The 21,344-nt window shown below is 37.8% G+C and overlaps 1 protein-coding gene across 1 annotated transcript in view; it reads left to right on the top strand.

Moving 5' to 3' along the window:
• The window catches only part of PDHX (pyruvate dehydrogenase complex component X), a 34,625-nt gene that overhangs the window by 877 nt on the left and 12,404 nt on the right, over positions 1–21,344 (top strand). The window contains exons 2-8 of the mRNA XM_005150620.4: positions 3,813–3,896; positions 7,447–7,547; positions 10,902–11,107; positions 13,049–13,147; positions 16,041–16,218; positions 17,616–17,763; positions 20,192–20,250. Coding sequence (XP_005150677.1) covers positions 3,813–3,896; positions 7,447–7,547; positions 10,902–11,107; positions 13,049–13,147; positions 16,041–16,218; positions 17,616–17,763; positions 20,192–20,250 — 875 coding nt within the window. The remainder of the gene's footprint in view (positions 1–3,812; positions 3,897–7,446; positions 7,548–10,901; positions 11,108–13,048; positions 13,148–16,040; positions 16,219–17,615; positions 17,764–20,191; positions 20,251–21,344) is intronic.

Consider the following 21,344-nt stretch of genomic DNA (forward strand, 5'->3'; position numbering starts at 1 on the left):
GACACTGAGCTGTTTACCACTGCCCTCTAGATGTGACCATAACCGATTCCTCATCTACTGAATAGTCCTCCCATATACTCCATCTCTCTCCAATTTGGAGAGAAGAATGTTACGGGAGACCATGTCAAAAGCCTTACAGAAATCCAGATGGATGGCATCCATAGCTCTTCCTCTTTCTATGATGTAGTCACTCCTTCATAGAAAGGCCACTAGGCTGATCAGGCAGGACTTGCCCTTATGAAGCCATGCTCACTGTCTCAAATCACCTCTCTGTCCTCCATGTGCTATGACAGAGTTCCTAGGAGGATCTGTTCCATGGTTTTCCCAGACACAGAGGTGAGGCTGACAGGTCAGTAGTTCCCAGGGTTCTCCTTTCCACCTTTTCTAAAAAGGGCTGCAATGTTTCCCTTTTTCCTGTCACCAGGGACTTCACCTGACTGCCATGACTTTTCACATATCATGGAGAGTGGCTTGGCAACTACATCAGCCAATTCCCTCAGGACTCTGGGATGTATCTTCTCTGGTCCCATAGAGTTATGGACATACAGGTTCCTCGGATGGTCACGATCCTGATCTCTTACAGTGTGAGGGGCATTGCACCAAGGATGGGCCTTGAGGTCCATCCACTAGAGAGGTGAAGGAAGAGAGATTAAATAACAATAGAAATAATGGAAAAATATGTAATTTCTTTAACTTTACCTTATCTCTGAAATGTTAAATACCTGTAGTCTTCTACAAATGCAATGATTTATTCCTTCATAATCCTGTAGCAACGTGACAGACAAGGTCAGTTTTATTGTATGTATTAACATTAGTGAATTACAGAACATGGGTAAAGCATTGTGCATTAGTTGAAGTTTCAGTACTGTCTTTGTGCTCTCTTGAGTTCTTCACCATGGTGACTTTTAGGACTTGGAAGTAAGGATGAGAAGCACTTTCACTCCAGGTAATGTGCTTTTAAGCACATAATGGGGAGAGAAGGAAGGGGTTAATTTTTGCGTTTTCAGTCCTACTTGCTGTAAGCAATACGGCAACTGGTAGAAATGTGGTCGTGTTTCCTATAGAATGATAATAAGCCTTAATGCTGGTTATCAGAGAAGCAGAATTGATTCTTGCTGATGTATACAATGTGCTTTCTATGTGTCTACTTCTGTTCTCTAACTGAATAGAGATTCAGATATATAGTTCAAGAAAGAACCTCAAAAATCTGTCAGGTTCTGGGAAACTACTCATACAGAACAGTATCTAGAAAGATATATTTATTTGGCCTCAGAACTACCCTTAAAAGCTCAGAAAGGTAATGTATTACAATCTGTATGACAGAATGCTACTTGGGTATAACTGGTTCAAATGACAAGAGATACAGTGTGCTTGGCCAGGGCATGGGCTGTATCATGAGCTCTGTCCTTGGAAGAACCCCCTGCCATGGGATGGGTCTTGCTGCTCTATAGTGCCACTTTTCCAGGTCTGGGTTTACTAAATAGAATCAATCAGCTGGCAGATTGAAGTGATCTGCTGCCTGGCTGTGCCTAATATTTGGTGCTGCAGGGTCTGAGAGGTTGTGGTGGTGTGTTGCTTACCTACACTGAACTTCTCATATCTTTATATTTTGCTTGTCAAAGGAAAGAAAAGGCTAAGAATTGACCTTGTCTCCGTATATAGACAGTCACAAGGAGGGAATCTGTAACAAGAAATCTTTCAAGCTTTACAACAAAGACATAAGATTTAACCACAGAAACTTGAAATTGGTCAATTTCAACCTTTTCTTGGTGTAAGCCCAGCTGATAACTCAGTACCATGCAGCCCTTCACTCACTCCCCACCTTTTTCCCCCTGCTCCCAGAGGGATGGGGTGGAGCATCTAAAGAATGTAACTCTCATGGATTGAGGTTAGAACCATCCAGTAAGTAAGGTATAACACAAAACCACTACTGCTACCACCAATAAAAATAATGATAAGGGAAATAACAAGGGAAGAGAATACAACAACTTGCATGATCAATACGGATCAATACTCAGCTTAACCCAAGCAGTGATCTAGCCCTTCTGGGTAACTGCCCCCAGTTTATGTAGTGGGCATGATGTGCTGCGGTATGGAATGCCTCTTTGGTTAGTTTGGGTCAGGTGTCCTGTCTCTGCTTCCTCCTGGTTTCCCCTCCTCCCTGGCAGAGCATGAGACTCAGAAAGTCCTTGATCAGGGTAAATATTACTGAACAGCAAGTAAAACCATCAGTGTTATCAGCGCTGTTCCCAGGCTGAAAGTCAAAAGCACAGCACTGCACCAGCTACTAAGAAGGAGAAAAATTATTGTTACTGCTGAACCTAGGACAAACCTGAAGAGTAAATATGGTTTCCCAACAGAAAGAATAAGTATACATGGAAAAGTTAATCGGTGAAAGAGGTGGATTGTCAGTGTTTGGAGTACTAGTATCATGGGGGCTTTATTAATTTCAAAGATACACTTTAATCCTGAAAAAAATTCCACAGCCTGTGGCCAAGAGGAGGAGAGAGGAATATGTAGTGTCTGTGCTGGATTTTGATAAGACCACCAAAGCCTATGGTCTAGGAATTCAAGGCTCTGAATTCTCATTTCTTTTTTTAGTGCTTGAATTTTGGGGAAATGGGATTACGTGCTTTGCATTGGTGTGCTCTTAATGTTGCAGTTCAGCATTAAGACAGAGGTCATAATCAGGGCGTGAGTATCTAGACCTTGGTAAAGAGTCAGAAAGGATTCTAACAAGAGGCCAGATATGTTCTGCACATTTACACCTCATTCAGTCTTCATGCTTGCAAGCCCCTGTCTAGAAGCCTGAAGATGGAGCAGTCCTCTGAGACAGAAGATGCTTGTGTGTCTGGTGCGTACGTAATTGTACTGCTGGCATACTGCATAACTAGGAAGAACTATGGTAGATACCACAGAGGAATTTGTGAGTGGACTTACACTGTCCTCTAGTGCATCATGGTTCATCAGCAGGGAACATATCAATACCTCTAATCCAATTTCTTCTGAGTACAGCAGTTTTGGTCTCTCTTGAGGACTGAGGTATGTGTGTGTGTGTTCTCTCCTCTGGGCTTGCTTGTATCTGGCAAGTCTTATGTTCAGCCTTCCTTTTCTGACAAGTGGGAAATAAGAGGACAAGTCACAGAATCATATAGTATGAAGTAATCACAGCTTCAAATAGAGGCTGTTTTGTTTGTTTTATTTTTCTAATGTTTGTATTTTATAGCTGCTTTTTCTTTCTACACACAATAAGGCTCCAACCACACATGAGCTAAGCTGTGGGTTTTTTCTGCTTACATCCCTGTTGACTGAGTTATGTAACCACGTTTCACTTCCATCTGCTGAAGAATGGTTCAGTAGGTCAGGCTGAACTGAGGGGTACTTGGAAACACTAGTTTGTATATTTTTAATAATGTGCAAAATCATGGACAGAGCTTCCATTAAAAATTGTATCAAAGCTGAAGCAGGTAAGTATCTGAAGTCATCTTCAGCAGAGCCAAAGTTTATATGTCATATTTTTATGTAAGAGAGATTTTAATTTGCTTAATATTTTGTATTATTTAAGATTGCATACTGAAATTGGCCTTGTTCTCTATGTAACATGGAGGTTCTATTCTGAGTGCCATGTTTTCTTTGGTGTTCTTGAGGGTGCATGCTCATATGCAAGCCTAAAAGAGCATCATAGTGAATCTTGTTCAAGTGTATTTCAGATTCATGCACTTTTAGTTTCATTTGTGTTAAGCCTTTAACTGAAAACATAATTATATTGAAAAAGTATTTATTCTAGATAATCTTATGTGCTTGTTTTACAGGTATACCTGGTATTAAAGTCCTCATGCCTGCACTGTCTCCTACCATGGAAGAAGGAAACATTGTGAAATGGTTAAAAAAGGAAGGTAAGATAGTATTTTTCCATGGCCACGTTTGTTGTCACTCTTCAGCTATATAAATTTGTTCTGTAAGAATAAGATCATTCTTTCTGGGTGGATTGTAGTATCTTGAAGCAATATGTTTGTTACATGGATGCTGTCTTTTTGAACAATGCCTGCTTTGAATTCTTAGTTAATGAAGCTTTTTCCCTTTCATTTTCTTTCAAAATGTTGCATTTGGGCATATTTTTGAAACATTTCATTAGGTTGTTCCAAGGTGTGAGATTGTGTGTGTTGTTTTTAATTGCAAGTGTTGTCATGCTGAACTTTGGAAGTTCGAGAGCCTTTGACTTTGCAGAGGGTCTCTGTTTTATTATGCCTCTGCGTTAGAAAATAATGTGAAAGATGCAGTGTTTCTATAGTTGCTATTCAGGGCTTACTTTTGCTTTGCTAAATTATAGTCTACAATTAAAGCTGATAAAAAAAATTGCTTTAATAGTTCAAATTCCAAATGCGGAAATCTCTTTCCAAAAAGAAAAAAAACAGCCCCAAATCAAACCCAAGCTACTCTTCCACAAAGAGCCTTACCGGCCATGGTTCTTCTGCTCTGACAACTGAAAAGTAATGTACTTGTGTTAAAATATGTTGGAGCAGCTAGATAAGTAGTCTATGTTGTATCTTCACATCAGTTGTATGTAAGTCAAAAATGATCTGCAGAAGAATTGGTAGTCCCTGTTACGTCAGGAGATGTTTCTCCCTGACATTCCACCTCTCCAGTTAAAACTGGATTTTGACTGTACTTTTGGATTCCATGTAGCAGTTGTCCATTGGTATATATCTTATTCTTGGACAGTTTTAGATGTCTAAGATGCTGAACATGTTCAGGAAAAGAGAAAAATCCCTTAAAGCAAATTATTTTTAACAGACACAATTTGATGAGCCTGACTTGTGTTTTGACTGTTCTACCTCTATAAGCCATTTCCTCTAAGTGTTGATCCAGCCTCCATCATTGTATTTCTAGGAGGTACTTTCTTTTAAACATTTTTTTTAATACATTTTTGAGATGTGTGGAAGGCAACTTGTCACTGCAGGAGTGGACATGACCTTTTGCTTGTAAAACTTCTAGTAAGAATTTCTGCAGAATTTACTAGAAACAGTATGGCAGTCTGTCTGCAGGGAGGGGCCTTAGCAGAGAGGGTCTCACCAGAGTGAAGTAGAAGGGATCATAAAAAGATCTTAGAATGCAGCAGCTATGCAATGTCTTTTTATTTTCCCACTCTACTTTCCACTACTTCTACCCCAACATAAAAGGAAAAAAAGAAAAAAGCTCCACACTTACTCTCATTAAATTAAAATAAAATCTTAATTGATGGTTGGACTTCGAGAGAAAATGACTTTAGGATTTTATTATGCCTTATTTAGAAACAAGCTCAAAACTCACTAGTATATTCTCTTTATTTGGACCACTGGTGGCCTTAATTAGTTCCTATGGATATTTTTTTTCCCCTATGATAGTCTGGAAAACAAACATAATTTCAAAAGAAGTGAAGCTAAATTTTGAAGAAGTAGCAAAGTAATTTAATGCTTATACTCCTGTCTGCAAGGGATGCTCATAACCACAGAATCTTCCAGTGAGTTGTCCATCTAATTGTAGTGGCATTACTGAATATAAATATTTATTTTCTTGGATATGAGATTATCAGATATTTTAGAGTAATTGATAGAAGCAAGCTGTTGATTGCATAGGAAATGGTTTTCCCACTGTTTAACCAGCAGGGGTCAGAAGAATACCGTTTTGATAATTTTTCTGCTCTGTGTAAGTATAAAATGTTTTCATTTTTATGCTTTGACAGGATGGCCAGTACTGCAGAAGGAAATATTAATTTAATTGACAGTTTGACTCTTTCCTTCTCTCTGGTAATGCAGTGTAATATTGATTCCCTGGGGGGATAAAGTCCTCATAAAAATAAAACAGTATTTTTTGAAAACTTATTTTCATTATGTATGAATTCAGCGTTCATGAAAGGTGTTTGACTGACATCCCAGGAAACTGAAATCCTTTTGTCATTGTGGGCAGGAAACAGAATAGGTGACAGTGCTAGCAGCTTCTTGCATTATAACTCCTGCAGAGTAACTCTGCAGTGCAGTGTGACTCTGCTACCTTCTGAGACACCCTCTCCAGGTACTTCAGGTCTCTCTGCTCAGTGAATTTTGATTTCCAGAGTACAGCAAAGAAGAAAGTTTATATCATGTGATTTGGATACTGGTCTGTCAGTAGTTAAACAGAGAATCACAGACTGGTTTGGGTTGGAAGGCACCTTAAAGCTCATCAAGTTCCAACCCCCGGCCATGAGCAAGGACACCTTCCACTAGACAGGGTTGCTTCAAGCCCTGTCCAACCTGGTCTTCAGCACTTCTAGCGCAGCTGCAGCTAGGGCAGCTATAGCTTCAGCAGAGATCCTAATCGTTCAGCCTAGCTGTAAGAACTTAATAATTTGAAAGAAAAAAAACCAAACCAACCAATGAACCAACAAAAAAAAACCCACAACATAAAACACCACAAAAACAAATAACCTCCCTCCACCAAACCCCACAAAACCCAGCATGGTTTTTCAAGTGTGTTATACATAATCTTGGAGAGTTGCATTCAGGTCAGGCAACTTCTGCTGCAAATACTGCTCTCTTATTACAGAGCAGAAGAGCAAAAATATGGTCTGCCAAAGAGTTCTTTCCAGTCCTATCTATTGGAAAACCTGCTGTGAACAGCAATATTTGGAACATGTTTGTCGTGGTTTAAAACCAAAACTCCACACAGCTCGTTCACTCACTCCCCCCCTTGCTCCCCCAACTCCCGGAGAGTTAGGAAGGAGAATCCAAAGAATGTAGCCCCACGGGTTGAGATAAGCACAGTTTAATAGCTAAGGCATAACACAAATCACTACTGCTACTACTACTACAAATAATAATGATAAAGCCAATAACAAGTGAAGAGAATACAACACCTCACCAGCCACCGACCCATAACTCACCCCACCCTGCCCGACTGAGCACTGACCAATACCTCCTCCATCCCCCCAGAGCTCCAGCCCTTCTCGATCTCTCCCGGTTACCTCCTGGGTATGACGTGCTATGGTATGTAATACCTCTTTGGCTAGCCTGGGTCAGGTGTCCTGTCCCTCCTTCCTCCCGGCCTCCCCTCCTCCCTGGCAGAGCATGAGCTCAGAAAAGGCCTTGGACAAACCAAACACCCGAGCAGTAACTCAAAACATACTTGCTATCAGCAAACGTTCTCAGCCCGAAAGTCAAAACACAGCACTGCACCAGCTACCAAGAAGGAGAAAAATGACTGCTACTGCTGAACCCAGGACAATGTTCTACTGCAGCATGAATCTTGGAGTTTTTATTTGGAAGTGAAAGATACAATATGATAAATAATTATCGGTCATAAACTAGCTATAGAATATGTTAAAGAATGTAAAGTGTCTGTCTTTTATGGAGAAATACCTATCTTCCATGGTTAAATATATCTGAAAGGAAGTTTAGGCTAAGTATTCATTAGTTCTGTTATGTTTTGCAGGTGAAACAGTGAGTACTGGAGATGCTTTGTGTGAAATCGAAACGGACAAAGCAGTGGTTACCATGGAGTCAAGTGAAGATGGCATATTGGCTAAAATACTGGTAGGGGTTCTTCCTGTCTGATAAGGATAGTATCACTTCTCTTCAGACTGTCGTTCGATGCATTGCCTCAAAACTTAGTTTAGATAGCTCAGTTTCCTGCTGCTCAGCTTTCAGTTATGTCTTCACTTGCATTCTTAATGAGAAATAATTGCTGTATTTATTTTGTACATGTACCAAACTACTGGCACATGGTGCAGGATTCTATATATATTGATCGGTTTTTCAACTGACCTGATTTGAATTATGTTGCTTTTTATGTTTTATACCTTATTAATTATGTCTGGAAATGTTGCATTTTATGACATCTTTTTCAGAGCTATGAAAAAATGAGTTGCAATCAGGTAGGAATATGGAATTTTGGGTGGTACTTCACCCAGGCTTGTGTGATCTCTGTGCTACATTATCTTGTGTTGGCTATTCATGATGAAACTTCATACAGGGTGGGCTGACCCAGAGGACAATTCTTAGAATTATTAATTTCCTTTATTCTTGAAATTATATTGACTAGGCCTAACTAAAACAAGGAGAGGTGGTATGAATGTTCTCTGAACATAATTTTGGAGTATCTGTATGTATGTGCATATACAACAGAGATAATGATCAGCTTTTTAGATTTTTTTTGTATATGTTTTGTATATCCTTTTCTGTACTAAGGTGGAAGCAATAACAACCAGAATACAGGGATAAGGATGAAGGGCAAAGTTCTGACCCTGCGTTGCTTAGGTCTGCTTGCAAGTCCTCTGCTATGCTTTATATACTGTATTCTAAAAACACAAGTAAAATTCTATGTCTTTTCCTTTCTCTTCCACCTCTTTTGTAATATTTTTAAAAGATGTTTCTTATTTCAAAATGACCCAGTGTTAATTCTCATTAGAATTTAGAAGGGGGAAGCTAAAACTCTGTGGCCTTCTGTTGCTGCTTCTGTGTAAAAGTAAATATTACATTTTCTGCAAGCTCATGTTTGATGCTTAAGAATTAAGCGAGACTATATTTTTCCTGTCCATTAAATATGTGTAATGGGAAATATATTTTAGAGTATATTTTCTTTAAGGAGGGATGGAAAGTTGTTATTAATTGTGTGTAAGGACAGAGAAAGTGTTTTCCCTTCATTTCAATACTTTTTTTTTGCTCCCTAAGATTTTCCCTAAGCGCAATTCAAATTTGTGGAGTTCCCTAATGTATCCTGTGAAGGCTTGAACTCTCACTAGCCTCCAGCACTTCCAGCAGTACTGGGTTTTTTGGTTGGTTTTTTTTTTTTTTTTTTGCTTTTAGAAATTGGGTAGATAAACATGGATAATCTTAAATAGGATTTTGCACTGTAAGTAGCATTAGTATTTCAGAAGCTGTGTTTATCCTGTTTCCTGACATGTATTCCAAATGCATTCCAAATTCCAAAATGTCTTTGTGTGAATTGCTGTCATGGTATGGTTTTTGATAGATTAAAACCAGACTCTCCAGCAATTACATGGTATCAGTATCATGGAGCAGTGACACTCAGATGTCTGCATCATCCGATAACAATCATATGCCAAGAGCTGAGTCTGAGAAGGAAATGCCAGGATGTGGAAAATCATAGAATCATAGAATAGTTAGGGTTGGAAAGGACTTAAGATCATCTAGTTCCAGCTACAATGTCTTTCAGATTAAGGGAAGAGGGGCAGCTTTAATGGAGTAACATTAACAGATTATTGTGCAATCCCCATCTTTAATGGATTCTATGATTCTAGTAATGCCTCTTTTTGGAATCTAGAAATGGTGGACTCAAGTATTACAGTACACAATAGATTACCAAATAGGCTTTTATTACAGTCTCCTAAAAAGCACAGAAGAAACCTGATGGTTTGGAAACTGAAATTATAGGAGAGCAGTAAGATCAGATATTTTATGCTTTTTTTTTTTTTTTTCTTCCTAGCTCAGTTGTGATCCTTAGTGCTTCTGCAGTATCATGTGGGTATTTCTGCAGTGTTGGGTATTCAGTGGATGGTTGTGTCACATTTTAACATGAGGCTGCCTCAGTTTTGTGGGAGATGGGGAGTTGATTTCTGATTGAGAAGACTGTCCGTTCAAGGTTGATGGGAAATTAAGAATGTTTGATCTGAGTTACCAGCATCTGTTTGAAGTTCACTCCCTTGCTAAAAGAAATGAGGCAAAAATTTTACATTCTTTGATGCCAGCTACAATTCTGTACCATCTTGACTGAGTTCAGCATTTAAAAGTGAGTCAAACAGTCTGCCTAACATTTTGATTTTTACCTCTAAAAATACAAGGCTCGTTAGATGAAATTAATTCAACTTCTGTAACCTTTCCTGTATTTTCTTGACTGTATAATGTAAGTATATATGCTGTAAGAGTAGGTTAAAAGTAAAGTAGATACTTGTGAATATATTTCTTTTCTGTCTGAATAGGTGTTTTAATGATCACTTCTAATTCAGTGTAAAATGCAATCAAAAATTAAACGGCTAAGAGTATCGGAAGGGTGATTTCATAATGGTGATCATTCTTTCAGTAGAGCTGCTTCTTAACACTTTTTTCCTTAAAATACTTATTCCTTCTATTTGGACCAAAACCAGATGATGAATGCTTGTTGAAGATCTGGAGTTAATATCCATTTTATCATTCATGACCTAAATGAGAATTTGTATGAGCTGAAACTGTTTTGTATTAAACTTCCACTGCAGAGTGAGCTTTTCAGGGTATTAACAGAGAAGAATGCATCAAGAAATTAGTGGTGTACACATCAGCCCTAAGTGCTATCACTTTCTTGGTGGACAGACTTGTTATTTGGCACCAGTTATGTTAAAATAGACAATCTTGGAGGTGAAAGTTGGTGGAAAAGGAATGTTACCTTCTTAAAAAAAACAGTAATGGGGCACTGCTGTTGTGGGGTTTTGGTCTCTTTTTGTTTCATTAGTGTCTAAATTTACAAGATTCTATGTACTTTAAGAAGTAACATTCACTGCTGGATACAGGGGAGATATGTCAAAGTACGTCTGCTCAATGTGTCCAGCAAAATTTTCAGGCTCTGTTTGCAAAGATTAGGCACCCGCATTTCTTTTCAGTAGCTAATGTGACTTTATTCTTGGAGGTACTCAGTTGTCTGTAACTTATTTTGATTTCGGATTACTAGCTTTCCATGTATAAGATTCTGGGGTATAAGTTAATATTCCTCACCTTATAATAGCAACTGTAATTCATTTCATTCATGAGTCGTCTTATTAATAGTAGGAACAAAATGCGTTCTATTTCCTTGATGAATTGTCGTTAATATGCTTGAAATTTTCCCATCTACCATTTTTGGTCATATTAGTCTAGACAGCACAATATGTAACAGTATTCATGTTGCTTTAAATTTAGGTGCAAGAAGGAAGCAAAAATGTACGCTTGGGCTCAGTAATCGGTCTTCTGGTAGAGGAAGGGCAGGACTGGAAGCAAGTTGAAATACCAGCTGATGGTGGTGCTCCAGCTTCTCCAGCTCCACCAGCACCTGCACTTACCTCAAGTCCTGCAGGTCCTTCAGTTTCAGCCCCTCCTAAGCTAGAGCATCGACCTGGAAAATTGCCGTAAGTTTTATGTTTGTTGTAAAATGGAGCTATCTAGATCAGTGGAGCTGAACCAAGAAGAGTCTTTGCCCCTTTCTAGCTATTATTAAACTTTTAGTTTAAGGGAGTGTTTCAGTATGCGTGAGGTAAAAACACTTGCCTGCCCAGAATATTTCATTGGTTGGAAGCCCGGTAAGTCAATATGAACAATGTCGTTTTATTAGAGCACCTTCTATGGATGTGTCTTTATTTTGACTTACAATTGCTTTGTGAAGGATTTTAAGCTTAAATTAGGAAGAAGTTATCTTATATACAACAGACACTAACGCTTATGCATCAGGTTCTCAGTTTACCTACAGCTTATTTTCTGTTTCTTTTTCAGGAAAAAACCCAAATAAATGACACACTCCAAAACCCTTCCAAGTTCTTGCACTTTTGATACTAGAAAAATTTTCTTCTTTATTCATAGCAGTGGAATGCACAAAACAAACCTGTGGATTTTTTTGTGCTCTGTGTTAGTTTTGTTTTGATAGTTAAGGTACTCTGAAACATTACAAACATCTCAAATGGGAGAGTAAATTAACTCCAAAGTGTTAGTCAGGTAATAGTAATCTATCACTGATTTAGATTGCAGGATGCACTTCATTTGAAAGTGTTGCTCCTTGTTTGGAGTCAGTTGTAGTAAAACCAAAGCTGTAAAGTTACAACCTATGAAAGAAGAGAATAAGAAACTAATTTTGGTAACATGTGCTATGCAAACAGTTTGGTTTTCTTTATTTGGGGTTGGGCTTTTTTATCTTAATTTGTGGGTGTTTTTTTGGTTTTGTTTTTTCTTCCAGCCCTCACTACTTTTTCTGGCTGGTTTGCTATGTTTGGTTTTGCTGTCATCATTTAGGCTCTTCTCATGCAAGTGGAAGGCAACTAATTGAGGTTATCATTGCCGAAATGTTACCTGTAGTAGTTGGATCGTTCACAGAAAGGATCCTTTAAAGGACCGGGTTTTGCATTTTAGTGTGAAAGAACATCCAGATGCCTCTGTTTCACTGCAGCTGTTAATTAGAAATGTATCAGAATCTTTGGAATCAGTTGATCATTTAAGACATTTTTTTCTGGCATCTGCTTATGGACAGTTCTTAAAACTCAGTGTGGTGTAAATATGCTCGCCTTTTGGAAATAATGAGTTTGAGATTTTGTGGAAAGTCTTGAAACTAATTGTTAATACTTTTATGAAAATGTTGCTGCGTTTAAGAATTCTGAATTCTCTTTTCGAAATGCTTGGTTTTTCCCCTCATTTCAGGGAGCAAATCATGCTGAGGTGCACAGTGCACTCTGTAGTGATGTCCTGTTCTTTGTAGTTGATCACTGTTTCTGTTTCCAGTCAGAAGTTTCATTGTTGACTGATCTAGGTCAAGATGGCAGATACAGGTTTACTAGTACTATAGCATAATTTGAGTATATGCTGATTAAAATGTATGCGTGTGGGAAGGCTTGATATTTAGTCTTCTAAAGCAGACACTGAATTATGCAACTACATCTGTATGGCATTTGCTTTCCAAAAAAGTAGCCATTTCATCAGTGCTACAAAATAAAATTAAATCTGGGGCAAAGGTAATGTTATAATTGGAACTAAGCTGCGTTTATGATGCAATTACAGCTAGCCAAACAAATAGGAGGTGAACAACACTCTTGTCTGAGCTCCTAAAATGTATTTTTTAATATTACTAAAACAAGTTTGTCTTAAAATATATTTGGTTTTTCACTGATGACCCTTTTCCAGAAGAATCCACCAGAATATTGCATCACTGCTGTAAGAGGAAAGTTTGCAGCCTTGGCACAGAGCTCCTTCCCTGCCTGTTCCTTCTGAAATAGAGGGCATATTTTGTAGCTTCTCCTGATATACATTAAATTAAGTAAATTCATTTTATTGTTTAAATAGTGTATTTTTTCTCCTCGTTTCTTTAGGGTTCGCCTAAGTCCTGCAGCTCGCATCATTTTGGAGACGCATGGACTAGATACAACCAATCTTAAACCTACTGGGCCTCGAGGAATCTTCACTAAAGAGTATGTAGATAGTTCAGTAATGTTTCAGCCTCATAGTCCCTTATTTCTTCCTTTGAGCCTAGAGCAATCTCCGTGAAATTGAAATGTCCATTTATTGAAACAGCCAACATTTTGTTCCATTTTTTTTTCTAAAGGGAAATGGCTTATTTACATTTGAAAGGCCTGTTGAGAATGTGGAGAATAGGTTAGGAACTATTGCGCAAAGCCTTTGATTAAAAATAAAAAACCCATGTCTTTTTGTTTTTATGTCCTGTCTGAGCTACATGGTACTGCTGTTATATTTCTTGCAGCTCAGGCTAATGATGGCTATCAACTCCTAGGCATCGTTAGCTGCCATTGTGGATCTCACAAATTTTGCTACTCAGAGATGTATTCAGAGCTAAAATAAAATGCCAGTGTCATATTTTCTTCGCCTCCTTTTCTCTAGGGAGTTCAGATCTTCTTTCACTGTAGTTCAGTTATGAAGTCTGTCAGATTTTAACTTGTTCCCTTTTTTATTAGTCTGGGGAGAGCATTGAAGTGTGATGGTAAGAAATCCTGAGCTGTTTTTTCTCCTATCTTTGTTTTTTTTCCCCATCTTAGATTTAAAGGGCTTTTGTATACAAACCTGTGGTTTGTTACGATTGGGCTTCTAGTAGTTTAGTATGCTTTTTGACTATTCTGATGTAAAGATTGGCACTCAACCCTTGGAGTAACAAACTTGTGTATAAAAACATGTTGCGGTAGGACCGGAACTCTTAGTATCAAAATGGTGCATTACCTTCACATTACCTTCACATTATGCTATTGGAGGTGAAGATTTTGGGAGGAATATTATTTTTGTTCTCAGTAAAATTATTCCTTTTGACAAATGTTATCATTCGCCTACACAGACCTTGTTAGCTACTGTAATTTTAGTTCTGTTCAAAGACAACCAGGTCAGCATAACTTGGAATTGAGTCCAAGGAAGCAGACAGTAGAAGTCTGCTTTTTTTAGAGAAAAGCAGATTTTTTTATTTTTTTTTTTACCATTTCCTATGGTCTTTGGCTGAGTTGAGGTAAAATCGGGAGTTGAATAGATAAATTATCCTATGTAATTATAAGAATTTTACTCTTAATTATGTAAGTATAGTAGTAATTTAGGGTGTGTTACTAGGCTATGGCAGGTGGAGACCTTCTAGGACTTTGAGCTGCCTCATTACTATTCCCTAGTTGTCATGGAGATGTAGCAAAGATTTTTCAGTAGCTATAGAATTATCTAACAAAATCTTTTTGCAAAACTGCTTTCTTCCATGCAAAAGATACGACTTTGAAATGTCATTTTCCTCACCACCCTGAGAAGAATTTCTTCCTAATACCTAATCTCAATCTCCCCTCTGTCAGTTTAAGGCCATTTCCCCTTGTCCCGTCACTACCTGCCCTTTTCAAAAGCAGCTCTCCAGATTTCTTTTTGATTTCTTTTTGACCCCTTTAAGCACTGGAAGCTTCTTCTAGGTGTCCCTGGAGCGTTCTCTTCTCCAGGCTGAACAAGCCCAGCTCTCTCAGCCTGCTCCACTGCAGAGGTGTTCCAGCCCTTGGAGCATCTTTGAGGTCTCCTCTGGACTTGCTCCAACAGCTCCATGTACCCTCTTGTGTTGGGGGTCCCAGAAGTAGTAGTTGAGGTGAGGTCTCACCAGCACAGAGGAGAAGCTTCAACCTGCTGGTCACACTGCTGGTGATCCAGTGCAGGACACGGTTGGTTTCTGGGTGGCAAGTACACACTGCAGGGTCGTTGTGAGCTTCTGTTTATCTTGGGTGTATGATATAGACTTGTTATGAGAACTAGAGTAGAGAGGTGGTCTGACTGATACAGCTCTTCTAACAAATCGCTAGTACAGATGCAGTTAAAACTGCAAAACTGAAATTTTACTATAGCTTATTTCCCTTGAAATCTGGTGAAGGGGCTGTAATTGCAGTCTTCTCTATAGCCTTGTAGGTGCTAATCTTTAGCATGTTGTTCTACAAAAACCATGCACCTGGGCTGGATGTAGTGTTACAGCTTAAAGATGGGAGTTTACTTATGTCTGTCATACTGTGCCCACAACAGGGAAGTCTTGTGGTGGTAGCTATATCAGTATGAAGACCCTGAGAGGGGTCTAGGTTAGACAAGGTTCAGTCACACTGGGGCCTGTTAGATGTTACTCAGTGTTTTATTTATTACAGTGGTGCTGTCTTTCAAATTGCTTATGAAGTATGGACTTGTATGCTCTTTACACCTTTTGTACCTCTTTGTCAGAAGGGTACAGAGAAAAATTCTTCTCTGTGAGGGTGATGAGGCAGTGGCACAGGTTGCCCAGAGAAGCTGTGGCTGCCCCATCCCTGGCCAGTGTTCAAGGCCAGGTTGGACGTGGCTTTGAGCAACCTGGTTTAGTGGAAGGTGTCCCTGCCAGTGGCAGGGGACTGGGACTAGAAGAGCTTTAAGGTCTTTTCCAACCCAAACCATTCTAGGGTTCTATGGTAACAGATGAAATAACTATTATTTGAGACCTTATAGCCTGAGTAAGGGTACTCTGGTATCTTTAGAAGAATTGTTAGTGCAATTAATGGTGATGAATGTTACGCTTCTCCAACACAAATGTTTTCAGTTACTGCATATTCAAGCCCTTTTATTCACCAAAGTTATTGAGATTTACTGAAAAGACATCACAGAAGAGAAAACAAGGTTAATGTTGATTAATGATCATGTTCTTAATGTTTGGTTTGACTACAGAAATTTAAATGCACATAAGTGGTATTGGTTAAAAATTGGTTAAATTGGTTAAAAAACCCAGACAGAAGTTGCTAACTAGTTAAAATAAGTGATGGTTTAGTAATACTTTGAGAATTTTTGAAATAGTTTCTCTGTTGTCAGTATTTCACTCTGTTTAATCACCAGGGATGCTCTCAAACTTCTGCAAGAGAAGCAGAAGGGCAGGCCCACTGAATTGAAACCTGTGGTTTCTCCAGCTCCTCCCCAGCCTACTGCAGTGCCTTCACAAGCAACAGCTGTGCCTCCTGCTTACCCACGGCCAGCAGATCCACCACTTTCAACACCAGGACAACCTGCTGCACCGGTAAGGGTTCTGTTAGGTCCTTAACATTGTTATTCCTATGTATTGCCATGACTACTTCAGTAGCTTTATGAGGTTTCCAGAACTGGAGAGACGGGAAACTAAGGCTCCCAGATGCCAAGCCCAGACGTGTGGTTTGAGTATGTTTGAGTGAATCTAAAGCAGTATAATTCAAACTGCAGAGCTATCAAAATTATGGTCTGCACAGCACTTTGTGTAATTTGCAGAACAAAGCCATGAAAAACTTGCATTAGAGGCCTGGGAAAGGGGGCAGTTAGAGAGGCAACACTTTTATTTCAGTCCCCAAACAGAGATGCCACTATGTAGGAAATCAACAGTTCATCCTTTCCCTGCAGGATCAGTATATTAGTATGTATTTCCAAACTCACAGTAAAAATAAATCAGGCTTTGAGTATCTTTACTTCATTTCCTTTCCTTTCCTGCAGTGTAAGTATAGGTAAATGTCCACAGAGTTGTCTGGAAGCAAGGAGGGAAAGGTCTTAATGGTTGCTTTGAAGAGTCATTTTGCAAACTCTATCACCTAAGAACAGTTTCTGTGTTAATTTGAAATGTTAGAATAATTGCCTGTGTTTAAATCCACATTAGGAGCAGCTGGAAAGCTTTTGTGGAAAATGTAGGGAAAAAAACATTTCTGGATCTAGAGCTAGACTTGAAGTATCTTTACAAGTTGAAGTTTACAATGTAGCTACACTTCATAATATTCAAAAAATGTTGCTTTTTTTTTCCCTATACAGAGAACTGTGCAAAGTATGTAAGGCGCAAACTTAGATATTTTTCCATTATTGAAAAAATGGTTCTGTGATTGCACGAGAATATCCATATTGTAATTTATTGTGCTGAGTACTACTCAGATGGTAGCATACATGCTATAGATGAGGTGTACAAAATAATGTTCTGCAAAGTCATGTATTTTCTTGCTTTCTATAGTCACTTCTATTTTAAGAGATTCTTTAAAAGTTGACTTGCTTCTGTGAGCATGTTGGGAGAACTTCTGCACTGAAACACTACTGTATATATGTCTGGAAGGAGAGAGGAGAGTAACGAAAAGGATAAGCAATAAAGCCTGTCCTAAAGAACCACTGAAAAAGCAGTAGCTTACTGAGAAAACACTCTATTAAAGTTTAAATGGAGCAGAACATACTGTGAGCAATATGCCAGGTCTGGCAGACGGAACAGTGCAGTGTAATAGTCTAGAACACTCAATGGTCTTAATCATATTCATTTCAGTAGCTGAAATGTATTGCTTTTTGATACCTAGGAGATTTTTAAAGTGAGCAGTAGTCACTGATGATAACGCATAAGTGTTGAGGCCTGTTTCAGCAAATGGGACGCATGCTTGCTCTCTCAATATTTAATACACAACATATAATTTCTTTCAGGGCACATTCACAGAAATCCCTGCTAGCAACATCCGAAGAGTTATTGCTAAGAGATTAACAGAGTCTAAGTCTACAATACCTCATGCCTATGCTGCTGCTGACTGTGACATTGATGCTATTTTGAGATTAAGAAAAGAATTGGCCAAAGGTTAGTGATTAAACTGATTTACTATAACATGTGGTACTAACACATAGTTTGCCTTGTATCTTTAATCTTGCTCAGGAGGTGTAGATTTTTGTATATTCACTGTGCATTCAAAGAATCCTTTTAAATATTCTGTACATTGGACTCAAGCTGTACTTGCCTGTGATTATTGAGTTGTACAGTTTAGCAAGATACAGGAAGACAGAGGTGGAATGGAAAACTGTCCCACAGAAAAGTGAATAATTTTAAAATATACATTGAGAATTGCTTTAAAAGCTTTAGATCTCAATATTCATGTGTAAATGTCAATATTGATGTGTAAATCCCAATTTTTCTGTCTGCCATGTCTTATTTATACAGAAATGTTTATGTATAAGACTAAGAAGTTAGATTTTGCTATTTTATCTCAACTTGTATTCACAGAAGTGATTTACTTAGAAAAAATTCTTGAAGTTTGAGGTCATAATCAAAGATAATTTTTTGCCAAAACTTTTTGATTTTGCTAAAATCAGCTCAGTGTATTTTGCACTAGGATGCTTAATAATTTAAAAATTAACTCCGCAGGTTAGAATCTTCTTTCCAAACTCTCAATTCAACAAAGTGTATATGACATGCATTTAAAAAAAAAGTGAGATTTTTTTAATGGAACATTTTTCAGACAGACACTTCCATTTTCATGCAAAATATCACTAAAGTGTTGTTTGCTTAGTGTCCTTTTTTTTTTAAGGACTTTCACTTAGTTGGGTAAAGAACCTGCGTGAAAGCTTTTATTACTTTAACATTATAATCTTCTTAATGTAAATTTTATTATATTTAGAAATATTTGGTCAATATACTTGATAAATTAGTCAAGATCATGTAGTATGATTGACTGTAATATCTGTAAGTGATTATTCTGGTCTTAAATTTCTCTAAGATGTGGAATATTCTTCAAAAAGAATAATAATTATTCTTAGTGTCTGAGGTTAGTGTTATTTTTTCTGATAAAATTGGTGGTGTTTTCTACTGTGTGATGAGGAGTAATGTAGAAGTTTTAATGCAGCATTCCCTCCTGTAAGCTGCTTTATTTTGGGGTTAAAATATAGCAGTTTCCATTACTGTAAACATCAATGAGGGTAAAATATTATCAGACATATTTCATTTAACTATATTTGTGTATTTTCACTGTATTGCTGCCCCCCCAGTGGAATGTGACGTTTTTGCCAAGAGTGAGAAATGTAATACAGAAATCATAGTATGAAAAAACAAGATATATCTGATGACCAGGATGCCGGTTTGTCTGATGTGAAATTCTGTCAATGCAACATAGTGCTTGCAAGTTCCGTTATGTTACATTTGAATTCTGGTGCTCTTGGGTATAGATTGCAGGTCAGTTATGTGGTAAGTGGGTACTTGGTTCAGTCCTCCAAATTGATGATCACTTAAGATGATTTCACTTAATGATCTCTAAATTTTCCCTCTACAAAAGCATTTTGAAAGGTATAGGTATTGCATGCCATAAATCAGACTCAAAAATTAAGCATCTGTAGTACTTGGTCTATTCAGCTAACAGCAGTGATGATGATAGCAGAATAATGTAGCACTTTTATTGTGAGATGATACATTTGATATTGTGCAAATACCATGTATCTTCAGGATAATCTTATAGCGACTGTGGCATATTCTGCATTGTATGTATAGTCTTCACTTCTGCTGGTGGTCTGATTTTAGTTAGTGCTGTGGGTCTCCCAAAACTTGGAATAAAATAATGCAAAGCAAATATAGCCATTGTTTCTGTCCTTCCTCTCTCACAAGGTTTTGGGGAAAGAAAGCAGGTGTTTGAAATGTTATGCAGTATTTCTTAGGGTCACATAAAAAAAAATCCAGTCCTCTCAAGGTTACTTTATCTGTTTCTGGCTGATGCTGACTTTTTAGCGTGTAGCTCTGCTTGTAATTTAATAAATTTACCACTTGTATTGTTTTGCAGCCTCCTCTATAATATATTGTTAACCCATTTTAAGGATTGACAAATGCCTTCACTTTGCTAATTCTTACATTATAAGGCTCCAGGTGTCACTGGACAATAACATTCTTCTCACTTGCAGCTGTATAAAAGCTGATCTCTGCAATTATTCCAGTTAATGCATCACACTACATAAAGGATAGTAGTCTTCAGTATTGTCTCTATATATGTAGATCCTACAATAGATTTCTATGTAGGCAGTAAATATGTAAACCATAAACCATGTATGGACTGCTACTTATAAGGATGATTAATAATACTCAAGTTTGCAGCTCTTTTGACCTTCTAGTTACAGCTAGTCTCTGCTCAGGAGACTTCCTTGGTGATACTCCTTTTGCCCCAAAGGAGAGAAAAAATTTCTTGCTTTTACGGTTGTAGTTTGTCTTTTCTTCACACAAGTGATCATTGTCTTTTTTTTTTTTTTTGCAGATGACATTAAAGTATCTGTAAATGATTTTATTATCAAAGCAACTGCAGTTACTCTGAAGGTAAGTGAATAATTGATTTAAAAAATATATATTTTATAGCAAACTGACAAGGAGGCGAGAAGTATTTTGTGAGCCAAAATGGAGATATGAATATGATCTTAGCAAAGCTTGTGATTCTTTATCAGTTGTTGTAATGTTTTTTTAAGCTCTCCAGTTAAAATTTTCTACACTGTCTATGCCGTAAAAATGAGAACTTCTTAGTAAAGATCCACTTACTACAGATAATGGCAAATGCTTTGTCAGCAAACTAAAGCAGTTGCCAGGATGAGTCTTCTTTACTGTTGCATTTTATTTTCGCTTACGGTTATGAACAAATTTTTATGCAAGTCTTACAGCAGTCTTGTGTATACCTCAGATGTATACTGACGGCACATTCAGTGAGTTTTTTGAATTAAAAATTCTTCAGGCAACCAATCTTCTGCTCATTCAGGATTGCTGTCGTTCCATTTGTCAATATAAAAGTTAAATGATTGTAATACATCCTGAAGTTAAGATCTTAAATTCCATAAGAGTCTGCTTACTCCGTCCCAAGCTATAGAGGTTTTACTGTCTATTTGCATGTTCTCTGGGTAGAGCTGGTTACATTACTTCCCAAGTTGTGTTGATTGCTCTGCTTGGATTACACTCTCAGTGTTACTTAATTTTTTAAAACTGAAAGGCTTCAGAGATCCTTCTTTAAGAGTACTCCCATGCTTTGGAAATGTCTCCTCTTAGTCCAGAGCGTCTCAAATATAATCACTTGGAAAACATAACGTGAAATCAATTTTATTTTCAAACTTCTTAAAAGAAAGAACTGTGGTGGTTTTGGTTTAGATGTGGAGGGGCTTTGATTTAAATTCAATTTGCGCTTAATTTTTGAATAAGCCATAGCTGGGAGCTCTGAGCAGCCTGAAGGCCGGTATTTTTAAGATTCAGGAGGAAATAAGTGTCTTAGAATGATCACTAACAGCTGCAAAAGATCTTTGTTGTGTAGAAAGATAATTAAAGGGGACACAAGCTTGACTGTTAAAATATCCTATGGAGTTTCCTTTGTCATCACTTCTGTGTGAATGAATGCAGATTTTGAAGCAGTCTGGTAGTGCCATGGATTTGTT

This window comes from Melopsittacus undulatus, chromosome 8, assembly GCF_012275295.1.
Source record: "Melopsittacus undulatus isolate bMelUnd1 chromosome 8, bMelUnd1.mat.Z, whole genome shotgun sequence".
NCBI lineage: Eukaryota > Metazoa > Chordata > Aves > Psittaciformes > Psittaculidae > Melopsittacus > Melopsittacus undulatus.